This window comes from Haliaeetus leucocephalus, unplaced genomic scaffold (genome assembly GCF_000737465.1).
Source record: "Haliaeetus leucocephalus isolate CR32 unplaced genomic scaffold, Haliaeetus_leucocephalus-4.0 Scaffold605, whole genome shotgun sequence".
NCBI classification, from domain to species: Eukaryota; Metazoa; Chordata; class Aves; order Accipitriformes; family Accipitridae; genus Haliaeetus; species Haliaeetus leucocephalus.
The window spans coordinates 552,259-580,121 of NW_010973041.1; the positions used below are offsets into that span (position 1 = coordinate 552,259).

General features: G+C 40.5%; 2 protein-coding genes across 4 annotated transcripts in view; one reads left to right on the forward strand and one right to left on the reverse strand.

Moving 5' to 3' along the window:
* Positions 1 to 4,309, forward strand: part of DDX58 (DEAD (Asp-Glu-Ala-Asp) box polypeptide 58) — a 27,211-nt gene extending 22,902 nt beyond the window's left edge. For 2 of the 3 annotated variants that reach the window (XM_010578100.1, XM_010578101.1), the window contains exons 17-18: positions 1,083 to 1,229; positions 3,001 to 4,309. In XM_010578100.1, the coding sequence (XP_010576402.1) occupies positions 1,083 to 1,229; positions 3,001 to 3,300 (447 nt within the window). In that variant the 3' untranslated portion in view covers positions 3,301 to 4,309. Of the gene's footprint in view, positions 1 to 1,082; positions 1,230 to 3,000 lie in introns of those variants that run through there. The other variant, XM_010578102.1, reaches the window with a different exon arrangement.
* Positions 4,310 to 6,970: 2,661 nt separating this feature from the next.
* ACO1 (aconitase 1, soluble) overlaps positions 6,971 to 27,863 on the reverse strand; it is a 27,151-nt gene continuing 6,258 nt past the window's right edge. Inside the window, exons 6-20 of the mRNA XM_010578103.1 lie at positions 22,817 to 22,956; positions 21,663 to 21,834; positions 21,090 to 21,190; positions 19,924 to 20,040; positions 18,488 to 18,647; positions 15,073 to 15,208; positions 14,491 to 14,575; positions 14,059 to 14,215; positions 13,373 to 13,497; positions 12,492 to 12,596; positions 11,696 to 11,838; positions 10,143 to 10,290; positions 9,604 to 9,726; positions 8,920 to 9,105; positions 6,971 to 7,662 (exon numbers count right to left, since the gene is read on the reverse strand). Of these exons, the coding sequence (XP_010576405.1) occupies positions 7,549 to 7,662; positions 8,920 to 9,105; positions 9,604 to 9,726; positions 10,143 to 10,290; positions 11,696 to 11,838; positions 12,492 to 12,596; positions 13,373 to 13,497; positions 14,059 to 14,215; positions 14,491 to 14,575; positions 15,073 to 15,208; positions 18,488 to 18,647; positions 19,924 to 20,040; positions 21,090 to 21,190; positions 21,663 to 21,834; positions 22,817 to 22,956 (2,012 nt within the window). The 3' untranslated portion in view covers positions 6,971 to 7,548. The remainder of the gene's footprint in view (positions 7,663 to 8,919; positions 9,106 to 9,603; positions 9,727 to 10,142; positions 10,291 to 11,695; positions 11,839 to 12,491; positions 12,597 to 13,372; positions 13,498 to 14,058; positions 14,216 to 14,490; positions 14,576 to 15,072; positions 15,209 to 18,487; positions 18,648 to 19,923; positions 20,041 to 21,089; positions 21,191 to 21,662; positions 21,835 to 22,816; positions 22,957 to 27,863) is intronic.

The window sequence follows — 27,863 nt, forward strand, 5'->3', positions numbered from 1 at the left end:
AAGTCCTCTGAGGAGCAGCTGAGGCAGCTGGGGTTGTTTAGTCTGAAGAAAAGGAGGCTGAGGGGAGACCTTATCGCTCTCTACAACTACCTGAAGGAGGTTGTAGCGAGGTAGGCATTGGTCTCTTCTCCCAAGTAACAAGAGATAGGACAAGAGGAAATGGCCTCAAGTTGCACCAGGGGAACTTTAGGTCAGATATTAGGAAAAATGTCTTCAGTGAAAGGATTATCAAGCACTGACACAGGCTGCCCAGGGAAGAGGTTGAGTCACCATCCCTGGAGGTATTTAAAAGATGTGTAGATGTGGCACTTAGGGACATGGTTTAGTGGCGAACTTGGCAGTGTTAGGTTTGCGGTCGGACTCGATGATCTTAAAGGTCTTTTCCAACCTAAATGATTCTATGATTCTATTTTCCTAGACCTTTGCAACAAATTTCCTCGAGAAGACTGGAATAAGCCAGTGGTAGCCACTACGAATAAAAAGACTTTGTACACAGTTCTGCCATATTCCCATGCATTTGCAGATCACCCCATGTTTCCAGGCAAGCTTTCAGGGACTGAGAAACAAAGGATGTCCAAGACCCTCTAGCCTTTGTGAAATTTCCTCTCCCACCTCTGAGTCTTGCTTTGGCTGCTCTGCTGCTTCTTGGAGGATTTTGTTTCTGCATGAGCTGCAGGTTCCCAGGTCCAGGCTGTGGCTGTTGCCTCTTTCTCTGCCTGCAATTTCTGTAGTCTCTGGAGCATTCTTTCCAGAGCAGCAGCACTAGTTCTGCTGTAGAGAGTCTCACGTGACTTAGTCTTCACAAGGACTTAATAGCGTTATGACCAGAGGGGCCATAGTGGGGTAGAGGGGAGGAAGGAACAGATGGCATAAATGCTGTCCATCATGTGACTTACTTATTCTAGCCTTACATTCTTAACCTGACAAATGTACCATGTTCTTCCTTTGGTATGAGTTGCTAGAACAAAGCCTGGTTTGTTTGTTTGCTTTTAAGTAATAGGTTCCTAGATGTTACATATCCTGAGTCATGTTTAGACAGATGTAATTTCATAATGATCTTGATTTTTATTTATTTATTAAAGATACATGACCTGCAAATGAAGGAAAAGGTATTACGAGACTCCAGGAAGAAAGAAACAAGAAGTAAGGTAGTGGAAGGGAAAAAAAATCTTCTGTGTGGAAAATGCAAAGCGTATGCCTGCAGTACAGATGACATCAGAGTTATAAAGGTATGTGTCTGTATGGAAACCTACATCCGTGAACACCAGGGAAGTCAACATTATTGAACTAACAGCAGTGTTTATTAGTGTGGAAAGCAGGCTATTTTGTGCAAACTGGAGCAGAAAAAAATTCTGAGTAAATCGGAAAGCCACAGGACCAGTCATAACTACTTCTGTAGCATGTTATGATGGTAGTTGATGATATCCAGGGTGTGCAAATATGTGATATGACAGGAATCACTTCAGTTTTCCTGAACCCCCTTCTATTAGAAACTGATGAATTTTGTGGAAAATCATGTGATCTTCAATGACATAACCTATTCGTATAACTGCTGGGTATTTACTTTCCCGATTAGCACAAGATTGGGAGTCTTCCTGCAGTTGAGACATTTCTCCCACCATTTCTGTTGATTGCAAATTATCCATACAAAGTACTGAGATCAGCTCACTGTTTAGCTCCTTGGCTTATGGGCCAGTTTTCAGTTTTGAAAGGCAGGGCAAAGCATGGTTTTACAAGAGGAGCCCTTTAATTCTTCAGTATTACTTTGTTTTCCATTCTTTAGGTAGTTCACATTGCTTCGATGTATCTCATGGTGACATTTTTATTGTAATCTTTCTGAACTTGAAGAATTTCTCTGCAGGCCCAAGAAGCCAATACTCTAGACATGGAAAGTGGTGATCATGAAAGAGAGCCTTTTCTGGGCACTTTGAGCCTTTCTAGTGCTGAAATTTGTTCTTCTGAAGCTTCTATTTGTGCTGCTCTGAAAAGTACAGTTGTAATGTGATAAAGGGCTTCAGGCCACAGCTGAGCATTACAGAATGCTTGCCTTCAGCCACTTCCCTTTTTAATCAAGAATATCTTTTTTTTGTTTTTACCAGCTGCTTTTGGAACGTAGATGGAGTTCACTACTCCTCTGCATAGGGAATATCCACAGGCAAGGATTTGGGAATAACTCAGCCTTGTGAAAACCTAGTTACACTTCTTTGACAAATAACAAGGGATATCTAATATGCACCTCTGACTGTTACTCCATTTTGTGCTGCTGGCTTATCACCTATACCTGGGCAAATAGATCCGAGAGTTCAGAAAACTCTTCAGGAAGAATTTTTGCTTAGTACTCTGCAAATAACCCCTCACAATATTTTAAATAATCCCTACAAACCGAGTTCTGTCATAGTTCAGCCTACATATTTAATTCAAGTTGGATATCAAGGAAGAACTAGCATTTTCAGACTCCAGCTCAAATTGTACATATGCTTTCAAATTAAGTTTTTAATTTTTTTTTTAATCTTTAATTATATATGTTATAAACAACAACTGTTACTCCTTTACCTTGTTAGGCTTACTTTTTTCTACCATTCCAATGTAATTGCATCACCCCTCATGGAAGGCTGGGGTCATACAGTTAAAATAAGTGAGAAGCAGGAGTCTTTCAAGTTGTCTGTTGTCTGGGTGACTCTGTTATTTTACGCAAAAGGCTCAAATACTGCAAGCATGGCTTTTAGAGAATCTAAGTAAGTTCAAATATGTGTAAGCTAGTGACTTGTGATATATAGTTATTTGGGGTTTGATAAGACCAGGCCTGGGCCTTTCTAGTACCTGGTATTTAATGAATGGGGAAAAAAGAGCGATGAGCCAAGGGGGCTGGAAGGTGAGCCTCCTTAATGACAGGAAGCACCTTACCAGGGAAATGGTATTTGTGAGGGGAAGGTGAATGTCAGGGAAAAAATGAGGAATGGTGTTTCTACTATTAAGTGCTTCTGGCATGTGTTGTTTCAGGAATCTCATCACACTGTCCTAGGAGATGCGTTCAAGGAGCGTTACATAACAAAGCCTCACCATAAACCAGTCCAGTTTGATTGTTTTGAGAAAAAAAGCAAGATGTATTGCCAAAATACTAATTGCCAGCATGACTGGGGAATCATAGTGAAGTACAAGACATTTGATAATCTACCAGTGATCAAAATCAAAAGTTTTGTATTAGAGAATGTTGAAACTGGGACACAAATGGATTTTCAGAAATGGAAGAATATTAATTTCTCTTTGAAGAATTTTGATGTTGAAGAAACATCCAGCTGAACTCAGCATTTTAATGCATGTATCACCCTACTGCACCAAGATGAAATAGTGGATAATCTCTTTCCATGTATAAAAAGTTCTTGTTCTTTATGCTGTTGGATATACTAGGCCCCCTCATCAGCATCTGGCTAGATTAAAAAAGGCTAGTATGGCCACTAAAAAAAAAATCTGCTATCTAATTAAATGTTTCACAAGAAGTTTTAATATAAGCATGGACAAAAATTGCTCTAAGCATCTAGATTTTAATCTTTGCTGCTACGAAGAAGCTGGTCTGAAAAATACAAAATCAAGCTGAATGACTTATTAAACATCTGATTTTAGGTGACAGGCCACAACTTCAAGCATTTCTGTGTGAATCAGAATCTTCTTTGTTACCAGTTAGTTCTTGTTGGATTGCACCTCCAAGCAGACAACATGGCTTATACAGACACTTTAAGCACTACTTTAGCTACTTTTAAAGCTTTTTAAAAAAATTACTTTTAATGCTCTAGGCATTTTGGTATATAGAAAATTAAGAGAAAATGTCCAGTAACTTTTTGGTAAGGAAGATATTGCATGTTTTAAATCCATCTTTAATAGAGAATGCTTCTGCAACAGTCTGACAAAAGCAGTAGGGCTTCACAGAGCCCTCCTGGAGGAGGCATCTTAGGATTAAAATGGTAGCACTGTTTTCTTCTATCACTGCATGTTTGTCAAGTTGCTGAAGTTGCAGAATGGACACCTTTCTATGTGTTGCTTAACTGAACAAGCCCCAAGGAGGACAACCAGTGCTCTGTAAGATGGGTGAAGGCTTAATTTAGATGGTGATTAGCATTTACCCTGATGTCCTGTCTCATGAATTAGCTTCTGAAATCTCTCAAGACATTAATATTAATTCTGCAGATTTCCTGTCAGAGCTGATCTAGAATTGGAACAAAGTCTAGGCATTAGTGTCTTTAAATCCCTCCTCCCCATCCAGATCCCAGACTTGTCTCAGGAAAACAGAAATTGCTACACACACAGTTAAAAAACCTGGTGTCCTGGTTTCAGCTGGGATAGTTAATTTTCTTTCTAGTATTTACTACGAGAAGAATGTGGATAACACACTGACGTTTTCAGTTGTTGCTAAGTAGTGTTTAGACTAAGTCAAGGATTTTTCAGCTTCTTATGCCCAGCCAGCAAGAAGGCTGGAGGGGCACATGAAGTTGGGAGGGGACACAGCCAGGACACCTGACCCAAACTGGCCAAAGGAATATTCCGGACCATGTGATGTCATGCCCAGTATATAAACTGAGGGGAGTTGGCTGCGGGGGGTGGATTGCTGCTCAGGAACTAACTGGGCATCAGTTGATGAGTGGTGAGCAATTGCATTGTTCATCACTTGTTTTGTATATTCCAATCCTTTTATTATTAGTACTGTAATTTTATTATTATTATCATTATTATTGTCTTCCTCTCTGTCCTATTAAACTGTCTTTATCTCAACCCACAAGTTTTACTTTTTTTTTTCTTCTGATTCTCTCCCCATCCCACTGGGTGGGGGGGAATTGAGCGAGCAGCTGCATGGTGCTTAGTTGCTGGCCGAGGTTAAACTTGTACACTTTAAAGCACTTGCTGATTCTATGTATCTTCAGTGAGCTTAATCTTCAATATTTGTGGAACCAAGATCAAATATATTTTCAGTTCACTTTATGCATTTGATAGTGTAATAACATACGTATGTAGAAGAATTATGTGTCTGAAAGACCTGAACTCTGAAGAAAACAAACCACCTTTAACAGGAACCTAACTCAGAGTCCAAAAATTACTTAAACTACCTAAACCCTACTCAGTGAGACTTGCAGTGTTCTTTTAAACAGTGTTATGTGGTATTAAAAGCAAAACAACTTTTTAAGCACTGCTTCATGTTCCATCCCAGTCCATGCCTTTTACTTTGAAAGCTGTATGCACCATACAGGAAGCCTGAATCTGTCCTACAGAAACTTACTCTGTGCTTAGTTTTTACCTAGTAAATTCACTGTTCTTAGAGCTGCTTCCAAAAAGGAAACACAGAACAATGCATAAAGATGATTTATGGTTGGATGATGCCTCCCCTCCAAAAATACTAGAAACAAAGATTTTGAAAAAGGCTTGTTTAGCAAAAAGGCTGGTTTAGCACTTTAAAATGAAAAGTACCTGGAAAACCACAGTCCTTGAGTATGTTTGCTGTGTGAAAGGGCCATCTACTTTGGGACTCTTGGCATAAAAAATAATCAGTCTTAAGTTTCACAGCTTATAGTAATAACTACTGGGAAGTTAAGGGGTTGGAAGAGTTTTGGTCTCTTCCTATTGTTTGAATGCAAGGACTGCAGACTAAAACAACTCTACAGTTCAGCCTAAATGAGTGTAATAAAGGTTGATGAGGTAACACATTAATCAGAATTCAACTTCATACAACAAGCCTACCTTCAGTACCCAGTGGAGATAGGAGGGTGGGTAAGAACACCAGCACTCTATTTGGCCTTTGAGAATATCTGAATTTTTTTTTCAATGGAACCAGAAGTTGCATATTTGTTATCAAATAATGCTCAAGATTATGACCATATTAATAGCTCTCTGTTAAGATGTTGCACAGAATAACAGCTGCAGCTGGGAGGGACCTCTAGAGGTCATCTTGTCACCTACAACAACTTGCCCAGTACCATGTCCAGACAGCATCTGAATACCTCACAAGGATGGAGACACCACAACCTCTCTGGGCAATCTTTTCCAGTCAGTGCTTGGTCACCCTCACAGTAAAGAAGTGTTTCCTGGTGTTCAGAGGAAACCTCCTCTGTTTCAGTTTGTGCCCATTGCTTCTTGCCCTGTTATTAGACACCGCTGTAAAGAGGCTGGCTGCATCTTCTTTGTGCCCTCCATTCAGATACTTGTACATAAACAACAGAGATGTCCCTGAGCCTCCTCTTCACTGGGCTAAACAGTCCCAGCTTTCTTAGCTTGTCCTCATATGACAGATGCTCCAGATCCTGCAACATCTTAGTGGGCCTCTGCTGGATTCTCTAGAAGAGCTCTGTGTGTTGTAATCAAGCAAGAATACCTTGTTGTAGGTACAGTGCCATCTCTATCCCCTCCTGAAGCCTCTTGACTTCTTTCAGAACTATTTTCATTGTTCTGGAGCCGACTGCTCCAAAAATACATTAAGAAATTACTTTGAAAGAATTTCTCCATTATGTTAATTGTTGTGGCAGTTGCTCTAAAGATAGTTAAGAGTAAGAATTAGTACTATAACCTTGTTTGTCTCCGAGTAAGAGGATATTTGTTATCACTGTAAATAGATTCATGTGGTATTGTGGATTGGGCAGTCACTGACTTCAGTGAATGCATTAGTGTAATCACTGGTTGCCAACTGCCATAAAAATTGCTGACAAGGATCTTGAAATTGTGGTAGATGATTGTCTTCTTGAGGACACAAAACAGAGGGAAGTACATTACAGCAGTATTCTGTTGGGTTACAGAAGACTGCCAGTGTCTGACAGGTTTTTTTATTATTCATCCTGTCTAATGCAGATTATTCAAAGAAACAAGAATTAAAATACGAGAAGTCAAGACTTATATGACTGCTCCTACAGGGAAAATGAGAAGAGTTTAAAGTCAAAGCTTTGTTGTGCATCTTGGAACGAAGGATAACATGACAAAACCCAACAAACTTCTTGAAAATAAATTTAATTTTATCCATTAGAAATATTATCCCCAATAGGTCCACCTTTCCACAAAGGCTTAGATTTTAACAAACAAAGTTCACATTTTTTAAAATTAATAAACAGCTAAATAATTAATTTTGGTATTAGATTCAGATTCTGGTCAACTGAATAAGAAAGCAAGTCAATATCAGGTAATCAGGAAGGAAAGGAAATTATTTTTTATACTGTCAGTTAATTTTTGGACCACTGATAGTCAATCTAAATGGACCAAATATATGAAATCAGCACATGATCTTCAACAGTTCCACAGCTTCCAGCAGTATTTTAATGACTTTTGCACTGTATTCTAAGGTAAGTCAAGCCAACCACCATATAAAACAAATAATAAAAGCTGTTTACTTTAAGTGGGCAAGCGTGTCCAGTTTCCTAATACACAGAATAATTCAGCATTGTAAACAAGCCTTCTAATACAATGCATGAACAAACTGTTCACTTTATGGTTCATGCTTTCAAGTTTATGATTACCATAGTTTTATTGTGCTCACCAGAAGCAGGCTTGTACCTGGATGTTTTTGCTTAATGTTTTTGATTAGGAAGCCATCTTACGGATCATGTAGTTCAGAATGCCACCATTGTGGAAGTAAGTGAGCTCCACGTCAGTGTCAAATCTCATGATGGCATGAAAGGTTTTCCCAGCATCCAGCTGTTGGGGTCAAAGAAAGTCATTCAAGCAGCAGAACCTTCCACATGTTGCATAACATCATAGTAAAATAAGGACTATTATGATAGTTTTGCCATCTTAAGAAATTGTAATAGAAAGCTAAAGTGAACAGGCACTGGACACAGCATTTCTTTCCACACTAGACTACAGCAAGCTGCTTAAGAGGAAAGCAGTTTAAAACAGACAGCATTGCATTTTCTGCCTCATTTAGATTTATTGTGGATATGCCTAGAGACATGAAAGCTGACCATCCTTTCAAGCGGTTATACTAATTCTTGATGTTGTTCTATGTAGTCGTTCTTCTGGCTTAGGTACAACAGCAATAATAATTTAATCAGCTTTCTCTGAGGCGTAGTGTTTGGGAATCACAAAAGCACAGACAAGTGCATGAAGTGAATAAAACCATTCTGTTTTACTGAAGACCCCTCTAGTCAGGTAATTCCAGATGAATGCACAATGTTCATCAGCTAATAAGCTGACCAGCTCTTTGGGATCTATACTTTCTCCATTTCAGGGCAGTTAATGAGTCACATGTAAACAACTACTGTTAGAAACTAATCCAGGGAGACCAGCTGCATTAAATGAACATGCAGTAAGTAGATTGTTTTGCTAAACACAGTAAAAAAGCAGAGTTTGATGCTATTAGGTTAAGTCAGTTTTACAGATACTCCAATGAAGAATAAACCAAATTTTTATTGTAGATTATATTTTTCAAAAAGGGGCATAGGTTTGGAGGCAAAGCTAGACAAAAAGCGGTCTTTCAAATACAGGGGTTGAAGTTTAACTAGATTTTATGCCGGGCATGCTTAGACTTCATACTGAATGTTGCAGTGTACAATATTCTGTCAGTTAAATTGTCAATGAATTATTTTAAACTGGTTTAAATACATTAGTTTAATTTATTTAATACTTACTGTTCACTTTCTGTTGTGCTTCAAATGTTTAACTGAGACGAAAAATTATAGTGGACTTTGAAAGACTGGTCCAAAATACAAGACTGCTTTGTGCTAAATAAAACAGTCTGGGCTGTTTTTTTAAATAAAAAATGCTGCTTTTATATCCCATCATGTGAATCCCTGTTAGAACGACTGTTTCCATCCCCTTCACCATCTCAATTCTTCTCCCTTCCTCAAGTGAGGGAAGCTTACTGCCATTATGAAAGCACATTGTTTGAAGAGACAGTTAATATTGAGTGAAATTACAGTGATTCAGAAAATTCAGCCCTTAGCTGTCTCATACCTTAATCTGGATGTTCATCTGTGGTTTTAGTTTTTCAGGAATGATAATCGTGTAACGCTCCCGTCCAGTGAGTCCTAAAGACCTTGCATCCTCTCCAGGCAAATATTGCAGAGGAATCACTCCCATCCCTACTAAGTTGCTTCGATGGATTCTCTCATAGCTTTCAGCAAGCACAGCCTTGACACCCTGGGAAATACACAACAGGTACAGTTATCTCCATGGTTTAGGACAGTCCCTCTGTGCTCATAGAAAGGAAATTGGTACATTTATGGCCCCGTCCATTTAATTTACCAGCTACTCTTAGAGTCAGCAGGTCAGTCCAACAGTGGACTGTCCAGGATGACTTGATTATATGTTAACTTTCAAACATCTTTAAAAGAAGCCTGACTGTCAAAAAATTACATATGCTTCCTCGGGAATCCTGCATACTTCTCCATAACTCTTGCTAATTCAGTGTTGCCTTCCTACACTACAAGCTCCAGGATGCAGTTTAATTAATTTCTAAATTTTTACACGTTAATGTAAACTCTACTGTCGCTCTTGGAGGCAGCTAAGAATTCAAAATAGCTCTTGCTACCAAAAGTGAGAATGAGCTACCCCAGATGTTGGTCATGAGCTAGTCTTCCTGACAAATGAATGCACTTTTAAGTACTGTCATCCTTCTAGTTTACTGTAGTCACTCACCAAGAGGAATGGTCCTTTAGCTGCCCAGTCTCTGGAACTTCCTGCACCATATTCCTTCCCAGCCAGCACAATCAGAGGATGACCAGCCTGCTTATATCTTTCTGCAGCATCAAACACGTCCAGCTGGAATGAAAATAACAAACACTTTATACACTTTTTGGGGGTGGAAGCACACTTCCAGGGAAACAAGGGAAAAAGTGTCCCAACATAAACAGCTGAAGCCCATACTTTCCATCAAGCAGCACTTTAAGGATATTAACAGTGCTTTGTGGCTTCTATAGCCTGATCTTACCCCCAAAACAAACCTGCACCTTCCACTACTACTTCTGCAGTGGTTATACTCTCCACTGATATGCCCGATAGCACCACATTATGTAGGTATGCGTGACCTGCTTCCTTAGGTCAATACAGCTCCTGTCCCCTCATTAGCTTTACCTAAAATGCACTTAAGTAAATGACCTAAGCTGTAAAGACGGAAAGCCAGTACTAATCCACTCTACTGTCAGTGAGCCTCAGTTTAGAACAGCGTGTGTACTTACAGTTTCCCCAGAAGGGAAATGGACAGTCTGAGGTCCTTGTTTATCAATAAATTTGTTCACCAAGCGAATGTTTGCAAATGTTCCTCTGGCCATGACAGCATCGTTCCCTCTGCGGGAGCCGTAAGAATTGAACTCTCGAGGAGTCAAGCTATTAAGGGAAAAGAAAACAAGGAAAAAAAGAGAACTATTGTTTTTAGGCTGAAGCACTCTGTGCTTTAAAAAAAGAAAGCAATGAACTGGCGTTTCTGAGGCAGGTATGTACATAGTTCCCATCATGGCAGTAGCATCCAGTTAGCTGATACTTCTACTTTTAAGATATTTTGAAGGAAAAAAGAATAATTAAAAAAAATAGAAGTCTGCCTACAGCTTGGTCACAGAAAGCAGCTTCCATATCATCCTCATCGCTTGCCCTAGAAACAGTGTCTGATAGCAATGCAAGGATATAGTTCATGTTAGCTCAAAAGACACAGTACAATTCTTTTCTTAATAGCTGGCTACTGAAAATCTTCCTTGTTATATTTATATTACCACAGCATCTAGAACAAAGGTAGAGACACCACTGTGCTAAATATCTAAAAGACAGTGAGAGCCCCTGCTGCAAGTTAGAACTACAGAAGAAAAAATTCATTTGTAAACAGAGATATGGGAAAGAGGGGACACTCCAGCCTAACCAAAAAAACAAAAAACATGCTGGAATGTGACAGAAAATTGGATGGTTTGCATTGGGCTACATCCAAACAGCAGCTATGACATACAACATCTGTTTTGTAATGTGTGTAGGACTATCTAGATTTCAATGTGGCTGATACCAGAAGGCCAAAGAGTCCACAGCAGTTAGTTTTCAGTAGATCACACTGTTTTAATCAATTTCCTCTCCAGAATTATCAGGTCTAGTGAATGTATTTTTTTTTAATAATGTCAGTGCTGTTCCTCAAAACACCACTGAAGTTCTAAGAAGTACTAAACCAGAGAATAAAAGTATTACATTATCTGTGAAGACTGTGAATTACATTACATTACATTACCTGTGAAAGGCAACTCAGCAAGTCCTAGTCTTGCCTTAAGTTGAACGCAGAGTACTAAACTGGCAGGCTGCCTATACAAAAAGACCAACATTTTACAGCAGTTTGGACTCCAACCACAATAGCTTTGCCAGTTTTTGTAGCTGCGCTGAAACAAACTTCTGGGTGTTCTGTAGGTCCTAACAGCCTAAATCTATGAAATAGCTGCACATGCTAGAAGAAGTGAATATAAAACCAATTTTTGGCATTAAGGACCATGATCATTTTGCTTTCATAAATCCTGATTCCCTTACTTATGAATAGACTTACTGCAAAAACCAGCCTGAAAGTTATCTTCTTCCCCTTGAAGAGAGGTGCTGAGACAGCAGAGAAGGAAATGCTTTTCTTTGTTCTTTTATATATTCTCCAGGCATGCATCAAGGTATACAAGCGTATGTGAACAGACAGCACATATGTGTGCCTGTTAACATGGTATAGTAGTTGTGGCTTGTTTCCTCTTCCCAATTTATAACAAGAACAAGTAATGCTTACCCTCTGCTCATCAAATAACGGGCTGCAGGACTATTTCTTGCTATATTCCCAGCTGGAGATATGTGGTCAGTTGTCACAGAATCCCCAAAACTCAACAGGACATAAGCGTCTTCTATTGTTTTCGGGGTCTGAAGAGCCAAAGTCTATACCATCATAAATACAAACAAAATCATTGAAATATGACACTGAATTCCTTTACCTTTCTCAAAAGTGCAAATTGCAAAATGAAGTCTTCCTTTTCATACAAATTAAAAGAAAGAAAAAACCCAACACTATTAAAAATGTTTACATTCTTGAACAAAATATGATGTCCTGTCTGTCAGCAAGTTCATGCATGAAGAAAACAGATGAGGCAAAAAAATTAGCTGAAGCTTCCTGTGGTACATGCATGAACACAGACAAAAAAACAGGATTCCTAGACTTCTGCATGCATTGAAATCTGCATTTCCTTTAAATGGTACTAAACACTGAACTATTTGGTGCAAAATGTGGGCAGGCAGAATTGTGGGTTTCTTTTCCTGTCCTTTTCCCTCGCTTGCATGTTGAAGAGTATTTCAGCTTAAAAGGAGACTTTTCAAAAGCCCTGAAGTGACAGGGATTCCTTACAATTTTTAGATTCACTCATGCCTTTGTATTAAAATGAATACAATAGTGTAATTCTAACATTTGAAAACCAAGGCCTCAATAGGCTATGATGGATGCTCCCAGGCCCCTTGAAGTGGCTTTGCTTCACCTTTAACATTAGTCAAGGTCACTACACACTTTGGCTTGATTCAAAGGGAAAGCATGCACATACCAGACCATCAAAGAAAGGTGGAGACTTGATGTAAGTTGACTTGGGATTCCAAGTATACAGTTTATCTGAAGGAGCATCTAAGGCATTCCAAGATTCATTTACTGTCTGAAAAACACACAAAAACATCCTACTGATTTCTAAGTTTTCAGAAGCAACAGAATTACTTCAGAATCCAGGTAAAATTACAAATTTGACGTCAGCAAAAGCCTTGTGTATTTCTTAGAGCATTTCAGGAAATTCTTACGACAATATACCTTATGTTTGAGGTGGGTTTTCTTTAATGATTCTATCTATTAAATGAGTTAGGAAAATCCTCAATTTGTTGCAATAGAAGAGCTGCTTATCCAGTTTTCCAACAATAACCTGTATTTTGTATACAGAGAACACTTTATAACCCTCAGGTGTATCTATCAGTAATCTTAAGAAGCTTTCCTAACATGAAACAAAATATTCTTAAGGTTTACAACACCTGAGAAAGGCTTGCAGGAAAACATTACCAAGTACAAGTTTTCTTCTGATGTGAATGCTATTAAGTCCTGTAAATGAATTTTATGTCAGCTGAAAAAAAACAAACTTCTGTGAAGCTGGAATATCTCACTTTCTAATATCAGCCTGGGATGACTGTTTAAAACACATCATCCATATGTTACATTAAAAAAAAATCATCAAGGAGCAATTTTCAGGACACAACTGTCTGTGAGAACCAATTAATTAACCAGAAGCCATTGAAAAAAAAAAAAAAGCCTCATTTGAATACTTGTCTGAACAGGACCGACAGCAATAGAAGGAAAAGATTCATTTCATTATCAAGACCAGCTTATTTAACACCTTCAGAATAGCACAGTACATCAATCAAACTACTACCCAGGGGATTAACTCACCTCTATTTTTTGGTAGACCTCCTTGAACATCCCAGGAATAACAAATTGATGCTCAACAACCTGAATCTCATTTCTTGTTGGCCAGATATCTTTCAGGAAAATCTTCTTCCCTGAAGCATTTATTCCTGTAGAAGATGGTATTGTTATGTTTGTTGCAAAAATTTTCTATTAAGAAAGAAAGAAAAAGTTTATCATGGTGTCCTTTAGCTATGTGCTCCGTCTAACCTTGTCAACACTCATGAGACACACTTCATTTTGCTTACAAGGGTCTGACAGGAGCAGGCCTCATAAACTTGATAATGCCTGTACATATGCCTTCTTTTGTGATTTGCAATGGCCTCCCAGAATAATTTATACAACAATTTAAGTTGGGAAGGATCTTTGAGGGTTGTCTAGATGAACTACCTGCTCAAAGAAAGTCTTCTAAGTCAGGTTGCTCATGAGATACTGTCACCCAGATATAACCAGAAAAATGCCCTTGTGGAATGAGAATACTGGTCAGGCTTGGCTTCCCCCTTTCTCCGTCATATAGACTCCTTGTTGCTCTGTTTCTTACCAATCACATGCTTTGTATCCCAGAGGTACTCAGCCATCTGAAGCATCTCCCTAAGACAAATGTTTCTGAAGAGCTTAATTCCAACTTTAGTTTATAAGCTGTGAAAAGAAGCATCCTGACACTGTCTTACCCAAAGGCTCTTTCTCAAAGTCAATCCGGATAGTCCCTGCAATTGCATAGGCTATTACCAGTGGTGGGGAGGCTAGGTAGTTAGCACGGGTGTTAGGATGGACACGTCCTTCGAAATTCCTATTGCCAGACAACACACCCACTGCTACAAGGTCTCCCTGTAAGAGAAAGTTTGAAACAAAAGTAGCTGAGGTGCTTGCAGACTCCACACACCCAGCAGGTCTGCAGAGCTGCACTGTGCTGCAACATCAATGACTGGACAGTCACACAACTGTCTTCTTTCAAAAAATCCCAAAGCATTTCCCACAGACAAGAGAATATAGACTTCTCAGCACACAGCTGAGAAGAGTTAGTGCACAGTATAACACAGCTCAGAACAGCACACAACAGAGAACAGCTTACGTAAATAAGCTGCACAGGAAAAACTGCATACCTGTGTAATGGCCGCAACAACAGACTCTGGTAGGGGTCCACTATTGCCAATACATGTCATACATCCATAACCCACAACATCAAACCTAGACAGAGCACAAAAATCATCAGTGAACAAAAAGCTATTTTGGAGCCCTTAGCAGTTGGCTAGGGTTACTTTCAGAAGATGTACTGTTTTAACAAATTAATTGCTGCCAAAACCAGCATTTTTGAGAATGCTCAATTCTTATCATTGCAGAGACTGTCCATGCACACAGAATGAAGTTTGGGGAAATGTGTTATCAAGCAAGATGAACAACAATAGTCATTTATGTTGTTTTAAAACCATTAGTCTTGAAAAACAACCCATTTCCTGCTTAATAACACGAGTCTTCAAGAAGCTACAGCAGGCAACAGGCCTTCTCTCTCACTGGTACAAAGTCGGCCAGCACAACAGCAATGTGTGAACTCATGCAGGATCGTGCAGTTGGTTACCTGTCATATCTTTTAAGCTGTACAGAGAAATATTGCATCTATTGCATCACTTGTTGTCAATGCTTTTAGTTAAGCAGCCATAGGACAACAGTAAGAAAAGCACTCTTACCCTAGTTGGGAAAGGTAACTCATAACTCCACTCTCCCTCAGATAGTATGTGACAACCCCGCTTCCTGGGGACAGGCTAGTTTTAATGTATGGCTTCACTGTCAAACCAGCTTCAACAGCTTTCTTAGCAAGCAATCCTGAAAAATGCAAAGGATAGTTGCAGTTTGTCCTGGAAATGGGACAGGATTAACAGGTTAACAGAAGTATCGCTAAATAACTGGAAAACAAAAAGGGCTCCATTTCCAGCAATTAAATGGTACAGTGAGCCAACAGCACTAGTCGCAGAATAATGAGCTAGAACTCAGGTGCTCTGTTGAACTGTAGATGCAGTCTGCAATTTCTGCTCCACTGGAAAGTTGCTGGAAGTTCCATTCAACAAGATGCACTCCCACTGGGGCAGCACATAGACATTCAAAACTCAGAACACCATTTGTAAGACAAGTGTCTCACAAAAAATGCAATTAAGAATTGTTAACTTCCCACTCATGGTGGTCTAGTGACCCAGTGCTGAAATAACTGCCAACACATGACTTGCTGCCCTCAGAAGCAGATGGCTGTAAGAGCACCAACTCCGGCCCTTGCCACAAACAAGCTCTCTCACAATCTACAGCTTGTTGCAGGAGTGCTGTTTTACCACTTCTAGATTTGTTACACGCATGTTAGTGGAGCATATGTGTTACCAGAAACACATTTATCCTGAGTTTCTTCCTTTTAAATAAATTGTCCATACACAGACGAATGTTCAGAAAACAAGCCCCCTCCAGCGCTTTCCCAGGATGGACACAGAAGAAGCAGCAGCTATGCAAACTATGCAAAACTTCACATTCCCATGCCTCATTCTCTCTCTCTCACACATCCACTTACATAAGAAAACATACATCAGCTGTGCTTTGATCCAACATGATCTCCAACAGGAAAATGTCATCAAACTGTTTTGTCTTTGCCAGCTGTTTGGCAGCTCTGTTAGACATGACCCAGAGACCTCTGCTTCTAAGTGTTGTGTGAAAAGGCCTACAGATAGATTTGGAGGCCTACAGGTAGGTACATGAATTTAAAAAAGCAGTCCTATGCCTGAAGTTGCTGAGGCTTCTTAGCTGCCAGAGGAAGCTGCGGAAACTGGAGCTCTTGGATACTTTTGAAAATGTGACCATGAACAAATTATCATCCTAGGACCCAAAAGCCTGGCAACCTGTGTGAAAGTGTTGGCTTCTGTTTTCCTGCCAATACCAGTTCTGAAAAGAATGCAAAGTCAAACTCTAAAAACTGGCAAGGAAATGCCAGAACTTAGGTTGCTTTGAGCAACCTTAATCCAACACCTTTGCAAAGTCAGATTAGGCTGTCAACACTACTACAGCATACACTGACTATCCTCACAGACGCACAGCCCCTGCACATCATTTAGTGCACAGGATATACAGTGGTAGTTTGAAACAACGACTCATATTTTGGATTTCTTTTAGCTTACTTAGTATGGGAGCACTATATGTTTTAATCACTTTCATTTCAAACCCTATAATGAAAGCCAAATTATCATGTTTCTTGCGGGTATCTCAGAGGTTCTCAGCACTGTAGTGTACAGTTACTGGAGACTGACAGAATTACTTTTACCTCCTTGTTGAGGTCAAAGCTTAAGTCCCACTGTAGGGAAAGGTAGTAAAGTTAAGAGTACCCACTAAATCTGAGTGCATACGCTGAGATCCTTAGGACTATGTTCTTCAGGCTGCTGTGCATTAAGTAGCAGTGAATGTATTCAAAGTACCAACTTCACTTGTATCTGCAGAGCATTCTGCACTTTAAATTCATATAGCTATTAAGCCAAGCAGACTGAAAGATCAGCATCCCCACTGCCACAGAGTGGGTTAAAAATGCATGCCGATAAATCTGGGAGCCAAACACTTGAGGAAACTATATCCTAAGCAGGTGGCACAAATGACAGATACACCCACCTAGAACTAAGGGAACAGGACAGAGCAAAGATTATTTGCCTGGAAGAAACCTACTTCTTGATCCTTGGAAGAAAGAAACAGAGCTCTATTTCTGTAATCATGATCAGGATGGACCCGAGGAAAGAAGTATGCTTATTTGGCTGTCCTGTCAAGGGCAAGTGAATTGGGAGATTTTGTTTAATTCTGTTCCTCTCAAAGGGGTAAGAAACAGAGCACACCTCTCCTCAGCTTCCCTTTCCACCCCACATCCTGGTTTGTGATGGACTTTGTCCCTGTTGCTAGGAATTAAAAGAGCTTTTGTGCCTGGGAAGGGGGTGAGCTGCCGGTACTGTAGAGTACCAAAAGAAAGATGCTTTCTTTTGAAAGCCCAAGAACAGGTGACAAATATCACATCAACAAGCTAAATGCAAAGTGATTGTTGACAGAGCTGTCCACAAGACAAGATCCTCCCAGCACCATGTAGGAACAAAGGAGACAAATTATGTGACTTCAACCTGTAAATAATTGTCTCTAGTCAAGGGCCCTTGCATTGCCCATTGTACATCCCTTCCAACCTTTGTAGAAAATAAGCCTGCATCCTACAAACAGTCTGACAGACTAGCAAGCCCTAATGAGTGACGATCTTACAGTGACAGATAACATCTACGTATATGTTTGCAGAGGAGAGAAAGATGTGAGCATGTAGCCAAGTACCTGGGAAAGAGGGCTGAACTGGTCTAGTATGGACTGAACCCTTTGAGCTGACTCTCTTTGTGCATATTTTGTTACCAGAAGCACACATTTGGAATGAGAAATTTTCTGCCCAGACTAGCCAGGTTAAAAATGAACCTACTTCCTGCCCTGAAATTTAACATAAGCAACTCAGACTGTTTTGTAGCGTTTGAATGGTGATAAGCAAGAAAGTGGGGGATAAAAAGCCCACCCCTGACCACTTCTTGCATGCAGTTAAGATGTAAAGGACAAGGCTCCGAAAGATGGCAACCCCCAAGAACACAATTTTCCTCCTGTACTCACCCCCCACATGCCCTCAGACTCTTGCTGTAACAACTCAATACACTTCTAGCTAAGTGTGTGTTTTGTACTCTGCTGCCAGATCAGAGCACCTTCAGACTTAAACCCATAGACCGTTCTTCACTGTCCCTCTTCTTGTGGCTCTGACTTTCGATAGCTCCTTTTCAGCTCTATATAACAGCTTCTGTGCACTTGAACAAATGTCAGAGGTGCTGGTTAATTCAGTTCCAGCTTGCCCTGTAAAGAAGACAGTGCAGGAAAAATCCATTTTCTTCAACCCACGTTTCTAGCTGCCATTTCCAGAATTCCTTCTGCTACTTAGGGACTAAGTGCAGTTTTAGCACTCCAAATGACAAAAACAGCACCGTGCATGTAGAATTACATCAGTGTTGTATTTGTCTTTAGGACACACAGCCAGAGCTACAGAAAAACTACTGCACATTAAGCAAATAAACTTACCTGCTCCCAACATAACTGAGGGGTTACTGGTGTTTGTACAGCTTGTAATGGCAGCAATCACTACTGAACCATGAGCAAGCTCGAAGTCACAGCCCTCAAAATTAAATTTGACTACGGTGTTGTGTCTGTCTTGGGCAATTTGGAATCCCTTGAATCCTTGCTGTAAGACAAGAAAGTAAGAATCAAAAGGATGTCGTTAATATAAATATTTTTAGTGGAAATTGGTATGGGCTGGGTATTTCATGAATGAGAAGCATCTGTCAGTCATATCCATGCTTGCACTTTTACATCTGATAGTGAAGGCTTGCATCACTGATTAGTCAAAGTGGTGGACAAAAATTATTTTTCTGGGGTCTATCCTATTCTCTGTTTACTGGTAAAAGAGGCAGCCTTTGCAGTAAAATGTATTTGTGTTTTCTTTCTGCATGAATATATCCTTCTTCAGACTGCTCAGATGCTTCTTACTCCCATATGCTCCAGATTCCTGATCACATACAGTCTTGTTACACAATCTAGTCCTGAGATTTTAGCTGTAACACATAAGATTTTTAAGCCATGAATATCAATGAAACAGCTCAAACTTATACTAAGAGTTGACTTGAGAGGCAAAAGCCTGATAGTTGAAAAAAAAAAACATCAAAGAGCAAGAAGGCACTGTTCACACCATGAAAAATTACGCTTAGAGATCTGAAAGCATAAGGTCATTTAACAGAGCTTGGAATATGTAACAAAACAATAATTATTGGGAATTGCGGTAGTTTAAGTTTCTTGATTTACATCACTAGAATTCTGTACTGCCTTTAACAAGGGTGGTCACCGTATCAGATAAGGATTCAAACTGATTTTGGGAACTTAAGTGTCTGGGCATATTAAAATTAAAGTCTTGCTCTTCTTTCAATGACCATTTTTGACTGGATGATGTACAGAATATGTCTTTTTTCTTTCTGTCTTTACCACCACCAACAAAGAGTCACAGAGACACGTGCAGTTCTGATCTGCTGAATAGATTCAGCACTGAATGAGAAACTACGTTGTGGAGCTCAGGGCCTAACTGGCTTGGAAAGCTGAAGAGCTGCGTAGTTAGCACAGAGCTCAGTGCAGTAGCTACTTGGTCCACTCTACTAACACCACCCATCGTGGCTAGTTCAGAAATCCCTAGTGTATGTTGAAACTGTGTTAGGCCTAAGACTGATCTAAAATCAGAAGGAACTACTACTTCAACAGGACATGAATACCTTCATGTGAGAGAAGTATCGCCCCAATTTTAAACCACCCATTTGGGTGGTCATCTTCTAAACTGCATTCAAACATCCTCATCTACTTTTCAATAGGCAAACAAACAACACACAAATTAACCCGAGAATGTAGTTCCTGAACACCAAACAACTTCTAGAAGCATGCATTAGTTTGTATGCCCAAATGTTCCTAGACCCTACCTTGGCTCCCAGACAAGTCTCAAAGTCCTTCTTCATATCTGACACAGCAACTTTGTCCTGAGGTCTTTTTGGTCCACTGCAGCAAGGCACAACAGTATGGAGATCCAACTCAACAACCTATTCAGTAAGAGAAACAGAGAGTGGTTCAGCACTGCATGACCAGCTGAAGCCAGTTAAGCCACAGGTATGCTTACTCCTGCTGTTGAACCAAGGCTAAGTCTGCACATCTTTATGTTTGTTTGCAGAAATTATCAAAGACATACAAGAAGGAAAAGAGCAGAAGAAAAGGAACAGGTCTAGTTTTAGACCCTACCAGCTCCCAGGTATGGCTCTCAAAAGCATCCCCGATATTGAAAACTCAATGTGTGACTAAAGCATCTAAACAATATAGATGATTTTGAGAATTATGTCCTTTCACATGCTAGCAGCAGGGTGCTTCTCAGAAAACAATGATGTGAAGAAATCCTGGTACTGGCATAAACCAAAGCAAGACTATTTATCTTGGCCTTAGGGAAAAGTTCAGTCTATTATGAAACAGAGATTATCATATTTTCCTGCTCCTCACCCATGTTTCAACTTTGATTTTATAGTGTGCTGCATCTTTCCATATTTACTAAGGTTTTTGAATAATCATGCAAATCTGAACATAAGTTACAAGATAAATTCTTACTGTAGAGAAAACCAGGAGTATTCTTGAGTTTCCTGAACACAGAGTAAGACCTTGATTTTCTTGCATAGAAAATGGCTTGTGTGGTCTGCGGTTACCACACAGAGCTTCTAAGTGTCCCAATTCATACAGTAAAAGAAGTTGCTGAACAGAACAAGGGTAAAACTGGGACAAGGCTTACACAGAAAACATCCACAATATCTTCATAGCTGTGTTTGAGTCTGGACTGGACTTCTCAAAACCACATGGATCAAATTGCAGAATCTGCACCAGTTAGAGCTCAACTGAGAGCCAATCTATACCTACGCCCAAGTTTTCACACCTGGAGAGCCAGCTGACTTATTCCACTAGGCCCTAAGTTAAGACAGCTGTGTGGACTAAGCCAAAGGATAAGGAATCTGCTGACTATTTCTTAGTTTCTGTGAAAAAACAGACAATTGTCACATTAAAATAGGGCAGGGCGTAAAGCAAGGAGCCAGAAAACAGAGTAGTTTCTAACCTGTGTGAAGTCCGGATCCTGAGAGGAGTTCTTGAAATCTCTTAGCATTCCCACAGCCTCAAGATACTTTTTTGTGCACATAACTTTCTCTTTATCACGGCCTAAGGTGAAAGCCAGATACAGCAAAAACAAAATGCAAACAAAACTGAGGAACTACCATGTCACAGAAAAAGGAAAAAAAACCCCATGTAACAGGCTACTTCACTGTTCACACTGTACATTGCACTACAACACCCTTCAGCACAAATATTAGAGACTCACTAAAAACAAAGCGATTGAGCAGACTTGGTGGCTTTTGGACAACAAAAACTTAGGTTCCTGCTTCTGTCATCTGGACAAGCTAGGTTCAGGCAGGGCTAAGCAGGCAGTTGGCTGTGAAACAGTCTAAACCTTGGCTCTTCCTAAACATGGAGACTAAGAGCCACACACAGCCTGACTAAGCAAGTATGGACAAAAAAGCACTCAAGCTCAGAAGGCTCCACCTGATTCAACCCCATTGCTGACTACACCATATAGACCCGTAGTCCTTCATTTCAATTACACCTTTAACTCATGGTCTCCTCTTACACTCACCAGTTTGTATCAGGTACCCAATGCTAATATCATCCACTGGGAAGTAGGCAGCTGTTGCTCCATACTCTGGACACATATTGGCAATGGTGGCTCGGTCAGCAATTGACAGCTGGGCTACACCTGGACCAAAAAACTCCACGAATTTACCCACGACTCCAACTTGACGAAGGTGCTGTTATAAAAATACAGTGCCTGTGTCATTGCTAAGTGTCAAATGTATGTTATAAAATCCAGCTTTAGACTTCAGAGAAACCTTTCAGAAGGTTTCTATAGCCCCTTGAAACCAGGAAGCTTTGGTAAACTAAATCACAAAGATGAGGACACAGATATAAGGGATGTATTCCTTCTAAACTTCCTCTTCCACTCATTTAAACTAGAGCCTATCTTAGAACAACTGTATTTTTCTCAACCTGATGTTCTAAAGAGAGGAGAACAGTGTGGGGTCTTTAGCCAGCAAACCCGGGAAGATGGGGAAACAGGAAGAACCAACTGCACAAGTATGTGAATGAAACTGTAAATAACTGAACACACACAACATCTGGATGAACTCATAAAAACCATTGTCTTTCTCCATGTGGAGGTTCTCTCTAGAGACAGCATCCCATTATGAACATGTGTACCAGTTTTCTGACCTCCGACGACATTAATGCTGACCCAGTAATACTCTTAATTCAGCCACAATCCACAGAGTGAATAAATATATTACGAACATATGACATGTGAGCCAAACCTGCAGATCAAAGAAATCAGACTGCAGGACTTACTGTTTTCAGATTTTATATTGCCTTATTTTAAGTGGGGACTTCAAAAAAGAAAGTAATCTGTTTCTTTTGAGGCAGGAGAGAAAAAAAAGATCCTTTTACAAGCACTGCTGTTCCAAAACAGGTCTGCACATGAGGATTGGAACAGGCCATGAGATACCAGCTCTCCGTTCTGTTTTGTCTGGCTTCTGGGAAACAGATTTGCCTAGCAAATTTGCAGTTGTCCTTGGGCAGCTGATTCCAACCCACAAAGACCAACAAAGCTTAAAAAAGGTCCAAAATGACTACATGGAAGCACACACAGGGCTCCTAAGCATGCAGTACAGTGGCTCTGTCCTACAGAATATGCGTAGCTTCCAGCACTAATGGCAAAACAGCAGACATGTTCATTACCTTGGTAATGGTGAGCACAATGTCCGTGGATGTTACCAGAGGCTGAGGGTTTCCTAGCAGCTTATAGCCAACCACCTCAGGAAGCACCATGCTGATTGGCTGACCCAACATCACTGCTTCTGCTTCAATGCCACCGACACCTGTATGCAATAGGAGTATACAACCCAACTATTCACAGAGAGAGTAACGTGTCAGAGAGAAACCCATGAAGTACAATTGACTGATGACTACTTGATTTAAGGTGTGAAAGGGGAGAGAAGGCAGACAGCCAGAGAGCTTAGCCTTCTGCTAAGAAGCATTTATCTTGCTTCAGTTTCTGCAATGTTGGGCTTTTTAATTTCTTTCCATTTCATACTTTCATCCTTGTTCCTTAGCCTAATGGGGAATATTAGGGATATTAGGTAAATCTAAGTAACTTACTCTGAGGAAGCATGACTTTTACAATAACAGATGTAAAAGTTTTATTTAATGACTTAAACATGCAATGCATAAACAAAGAACGACTGACATGGCATTGAACATGGTGTGCTGTGAGTGAAATGCATGCAGACCATGACTATTGGTCACCAAAATCTTAAAAGTTATTTTGAAGGAAGGATTGTTAGAGTCAAGAGTATAGACTGTTCTAAAGAATACTGTGGTGGGTTGACCCTAGCTGGACATCAGGTGCCTACCAAGGCTGCTCTATCACTCCCCCGCTGAGCTGGACAGGGGAGAGAAAATATAACAAAAAGCTCACGAGTCGAGATAAGGCCAGGGAGAGATCACTCGCCAATTACCATCACGGACAAAACAGACTTGACTTGGGGAAAATTAATTTAATTTATTACCAATCAAATTGGAGTAGGATAATGAGAAATAAAACCAAATCTTAGAACACCTTCCCCCACACCTCTCCCTTCTTCCCAGCTCAACTCCACTCCTGATTTTCTTTACCTCCTCCCCCATAGTGGCACAGGAGGACAGGGAATGGAGGTTGCAGTCAGTTCGTCACACGTTGTCTCTGCCGATCCCTCCTGCTCAGCGGCAAGACTCCTCACACTCCTGCTCCAGCGTGGGGTCCCTCCCACAGGAGACAGTCCTCCATGAACTTCTCCAACCTGAGTCCTTCCCACAGGCTGCAGTTCTTCATTAACTGCTGCAGCATGGGTCCCTTCCAAGGGCTGCAGTCCTTCAGGAACAGACTGCTCAAGCATGGATACCCCATGGGGTCACAAGTCCTGCCAGAAAACCTGCTCCAGCATGGGCTCCTCTCTCCACAGGTCCTGCCAGGAGCCTGCTCCAGCGCAGGCTTCCCATGGGTTGCAGCTGGATATCTGCTCCCCCGTGGACCTCCACGGGCTGCAGGGGGACAGCCTGCATCACCATGGTCTTCCCCACAGGCTGCAGGGGATTCTCTGCTCTGGTGCCTGAAGCACCTCCTCCCCCTCCTTCTTCATAGATAGAATCAGCATGGTTTGGGTTGGAAGACACCTTAAAGATCATCTAGTTCCAACACCCCTGCCATGGGCAGGGACACATTCCACTAGACCACATTGCTCAAAGCCCCGTCCAACCTGACTTCGAACACTTCCAGGGATGGGGCATCCACAACCTCTCTGGGAAACCTGTTCCAGTGCCTCACCACCCTCACAGTGAAGAACTTCTACCTTACATCTAAATCTCCCCTCTTTCAGTTTAAAGCCACTACCCCTTGTCCTATCACTACATGCCCTTGTAAGAAGTTCCTCTTCATCTTTATTTAATCCTGAGAGCTTATGGGTCAGGATTAAAGGGAGAGCAGGGACAGGTGACATCATAGTGGGGGTCTGCTACAGGCCACCCAACCAGGAAGACCAAGCAGATGAGGCCCTCTATAGACAGATAGGAGAAGCCTCACATTCACAAGCTCTGGTCTTCATGGGGGACTTCAATCACCCCAATACCTGTTGGAGGGACAACACAGCAGGGCATAAGCAATCCAGGAGGTTCTTGGAATGCATTGATGACAACTTCCTTCTCCAAGTGATAGAGAAGCCAATGAGGAGAGGTGCTATGCTGACCTTTTCACTGAATTTGGTGTCTGCAGAGCTGTTTCTCTCACATATTCTCGATACTCTCCCTGGCTGCAGTTTCTGTTCCACAGCAACTTTTTTTTCCCTTCTTAAATCTGTTATCCCTCAGGCGCTACCACTGACAGTGATGGGCGTGGGCTTGGCCAGCGGCGGGTCTGACTTGGAGCCGGCTGGCATTGGCTCTGTTGGACATAGAGGAAGCTTCTAGCAGCTTCTCACAGAAGCCACCCTGTAGCCACCCTGATACCAAAACCTTGCCACACAAACCCAATACAAACACTAACAGAAAAGCTACTTGTTAAGACAGAAATATCTTCCTTACATCTGTTAAGTTTCAACAGGTCTTGAGCATGTGCAGATAAGAACCTCTGTGTAAGCACACCTTCAGTATTAGAGAAATGCAATTCAAGTGACTACTTCATTTTGCTAATTTAATAATATAAAGTATTAAGATATCATAGTCATATGCAGTCTAAAACCCATGATGTTTACTAGCAATTTGGCATTAGGCAGCAGTTTTATAACTTTTTGCCTGTAGAAAGTCCCTTCTACCTTTTGTTTAGCTTAATTAATAGTGAGCCAAAACAAATTGCCTGTAATAGTTGCTTATGTATGCCAAACCACTACTTGTATCCTTTTTCCCACTTAATCTAATAATGGTTCTGAAAAATGATTTCCAATTTATTTTATGCAAAATGATATACCTATGTTAATTAAAAAGGTAATTCTGTGACAGACCAAATTATGTGACTCCTTTCACTAGGTGTTGAATCATTTTTAAACAGTCAAGTTAGTCGACATGACTGACAGGCTACCACAGACAGGCATGAAGCAAGTTCAGCATTACCAGCCATTAGCAAGAAATGCTGGATCCAAAAACTTGCGCTTTGAGCACGTATGGTATGGACTATGCCCAGCCATACTTTTCAAATCCTGGAGAAAAAAAAAGGCTAAGTTTACAGACACACTCTTCCAAGCAGCAATTGGTGTTGCGACATCATCTAAATGATGGTTCCATGTGGAAGGTGCAACCAAATATAGAATAAAAGAGACATTTCTTATCCCAAAGATGTCATGGTTTAAAATAAAGTGAACTTGTTTACCTTTGTATTCCAAGCCAGCAGGAATTCCTGCAACTTTGACAGAAAGTCTCAATCGACCAATATTGCTATAGTAGTATAGGCAGGGTAGAAAAAACACAATGTGCTACTTCTATCACATGTGGTATTCAGAACTTGACAAGCATCTTTGTGAACTAGCAAATGCTGTTTAAAAACACAGTGTCTTCTGTATTCGTAAGATATCTGTTTCAATAGGGCTCCTATCACCATATCGGAGGAAGATAAAAAGCTCAACTGAAGTTTTTGCTACCATGTGTGGGATGATTGCCAATACTTTCACTTCATACCTACTTATTTAGTCAATAATTCAAACACTGCAGTTTGCCACTACAAGCAAAAAAAAGGAATTATTTGTATTTATTTCTTTAACGAGCATTCTGCAGACTACTGGTATTGAAACATATTTCATAGTGCTGGTTTTGACAATGGCCTCTCTGGCTGTATTTAACTCAGATTTAACTTTCAGCATCTTCAGACTAATAGAGAATTTGCAGTACTTTTTGATAAGGCAACACTTTGAAAGTAGCTAAGTGACTAAGGAACAAATGGATGTTCAGTGATGCTTCAACTCCCTTGCCTTCCCCAATGACTAAGATGTTTCCAGAAGTCTTATTTATGATTTTCCTTGTCTGCTTCCTTGTGATTTAAATGCAGAATTGAAAATATATAAAAGAAAAAACCAAACCCAACAATACATGCACCAGAAATCATCTAAGACTGTTACCAGAACAATGAGCTTAGTTAAAAAGCTTTAAATAACTGTAAAAGACCTTATTAGGTTCCTTGAATTTGGGGTTAGTCTGTGTACTGTGTCTGGCTGGCACAGAAGTAACTTTTCTTTACAGCAGCCCATACAGTGCCATGTTTTAGATTTGTGACCAAACCAGTGTGGATAACTGTTTTGGGTTTGTGTGGCGGGGTTTTTGGTAGCGGGGGTCTTGCCTTAAGCCTTCAAAAGACTGATTAACAAATAAGAAGGCGGTGATAGTTTAAAGAAAAAAAACCTAAAACATGAGAAGTGTGGTATGTTTGCTATTCAGGGATTGTTTAGATTATGTGTACTCAAGGTGAAGCTTATCTAGTTTAAGATTCTACTTACAATAGAGGATGCTTAAACAGTCACAGAGTTGCTAATTAAGGACATACATCCTCCTTCAGCATTGAGAAAGGAGGGGTTGGCAAGAGAAACAAAGAACCTGGTGTCCTCAGATGACACATGCCCATAAAAGGACAAAAGGAGTAGGGGTATTCTTCCCCAAAAGACCACCGAAGACCCCCTGAAGCCCACCAGAGACCCTCGCGCAGGCATAGAAGACTCTGGGATGATTGTTCAAGACAACAACACATTAGGCTTGCTCCACATAATGAATATGCAATAGTTAGGTGTAACATATGTATTAGATAGGCGTGGTGTTTTAACTATATAAGTACGGACTGAAAATCTCAGTAGGTGTGCTCGATTTGTGGAAATCTTCCACCTCGCACCTTAAGCAGAATTAAGCAATGCCTCCTCTTTAAACATACTTTGTGTGTTTCAGTAGTTACTTTCTGATCAGGTAACACCCTGAGGAGGAAGGAGCAGCACAGATAACTGCAACCCCCATTCCCCAGGAGGTGGAGAAAATCGGGAGTGGAGTTGAGCCGGGAGGAGGGATGGGTGGGGGGAATAAAGATTTTGTTTTACTTCTCATTATCCTTGTTTTGATTTGATTTGTAGTACATTAAACTGATTTTGTTTCTTTCCCAAGTTGAGCCTGTCTTTTGCCCATGACCATAAGTGGTAAGTGATCCCTCCCTGTCTTTGTCTCAACCCATGAGTGGTTTTTTTATATTTTCTCCTCATCCCACCAGGGCCAAGGGGGAGGAGTGAGC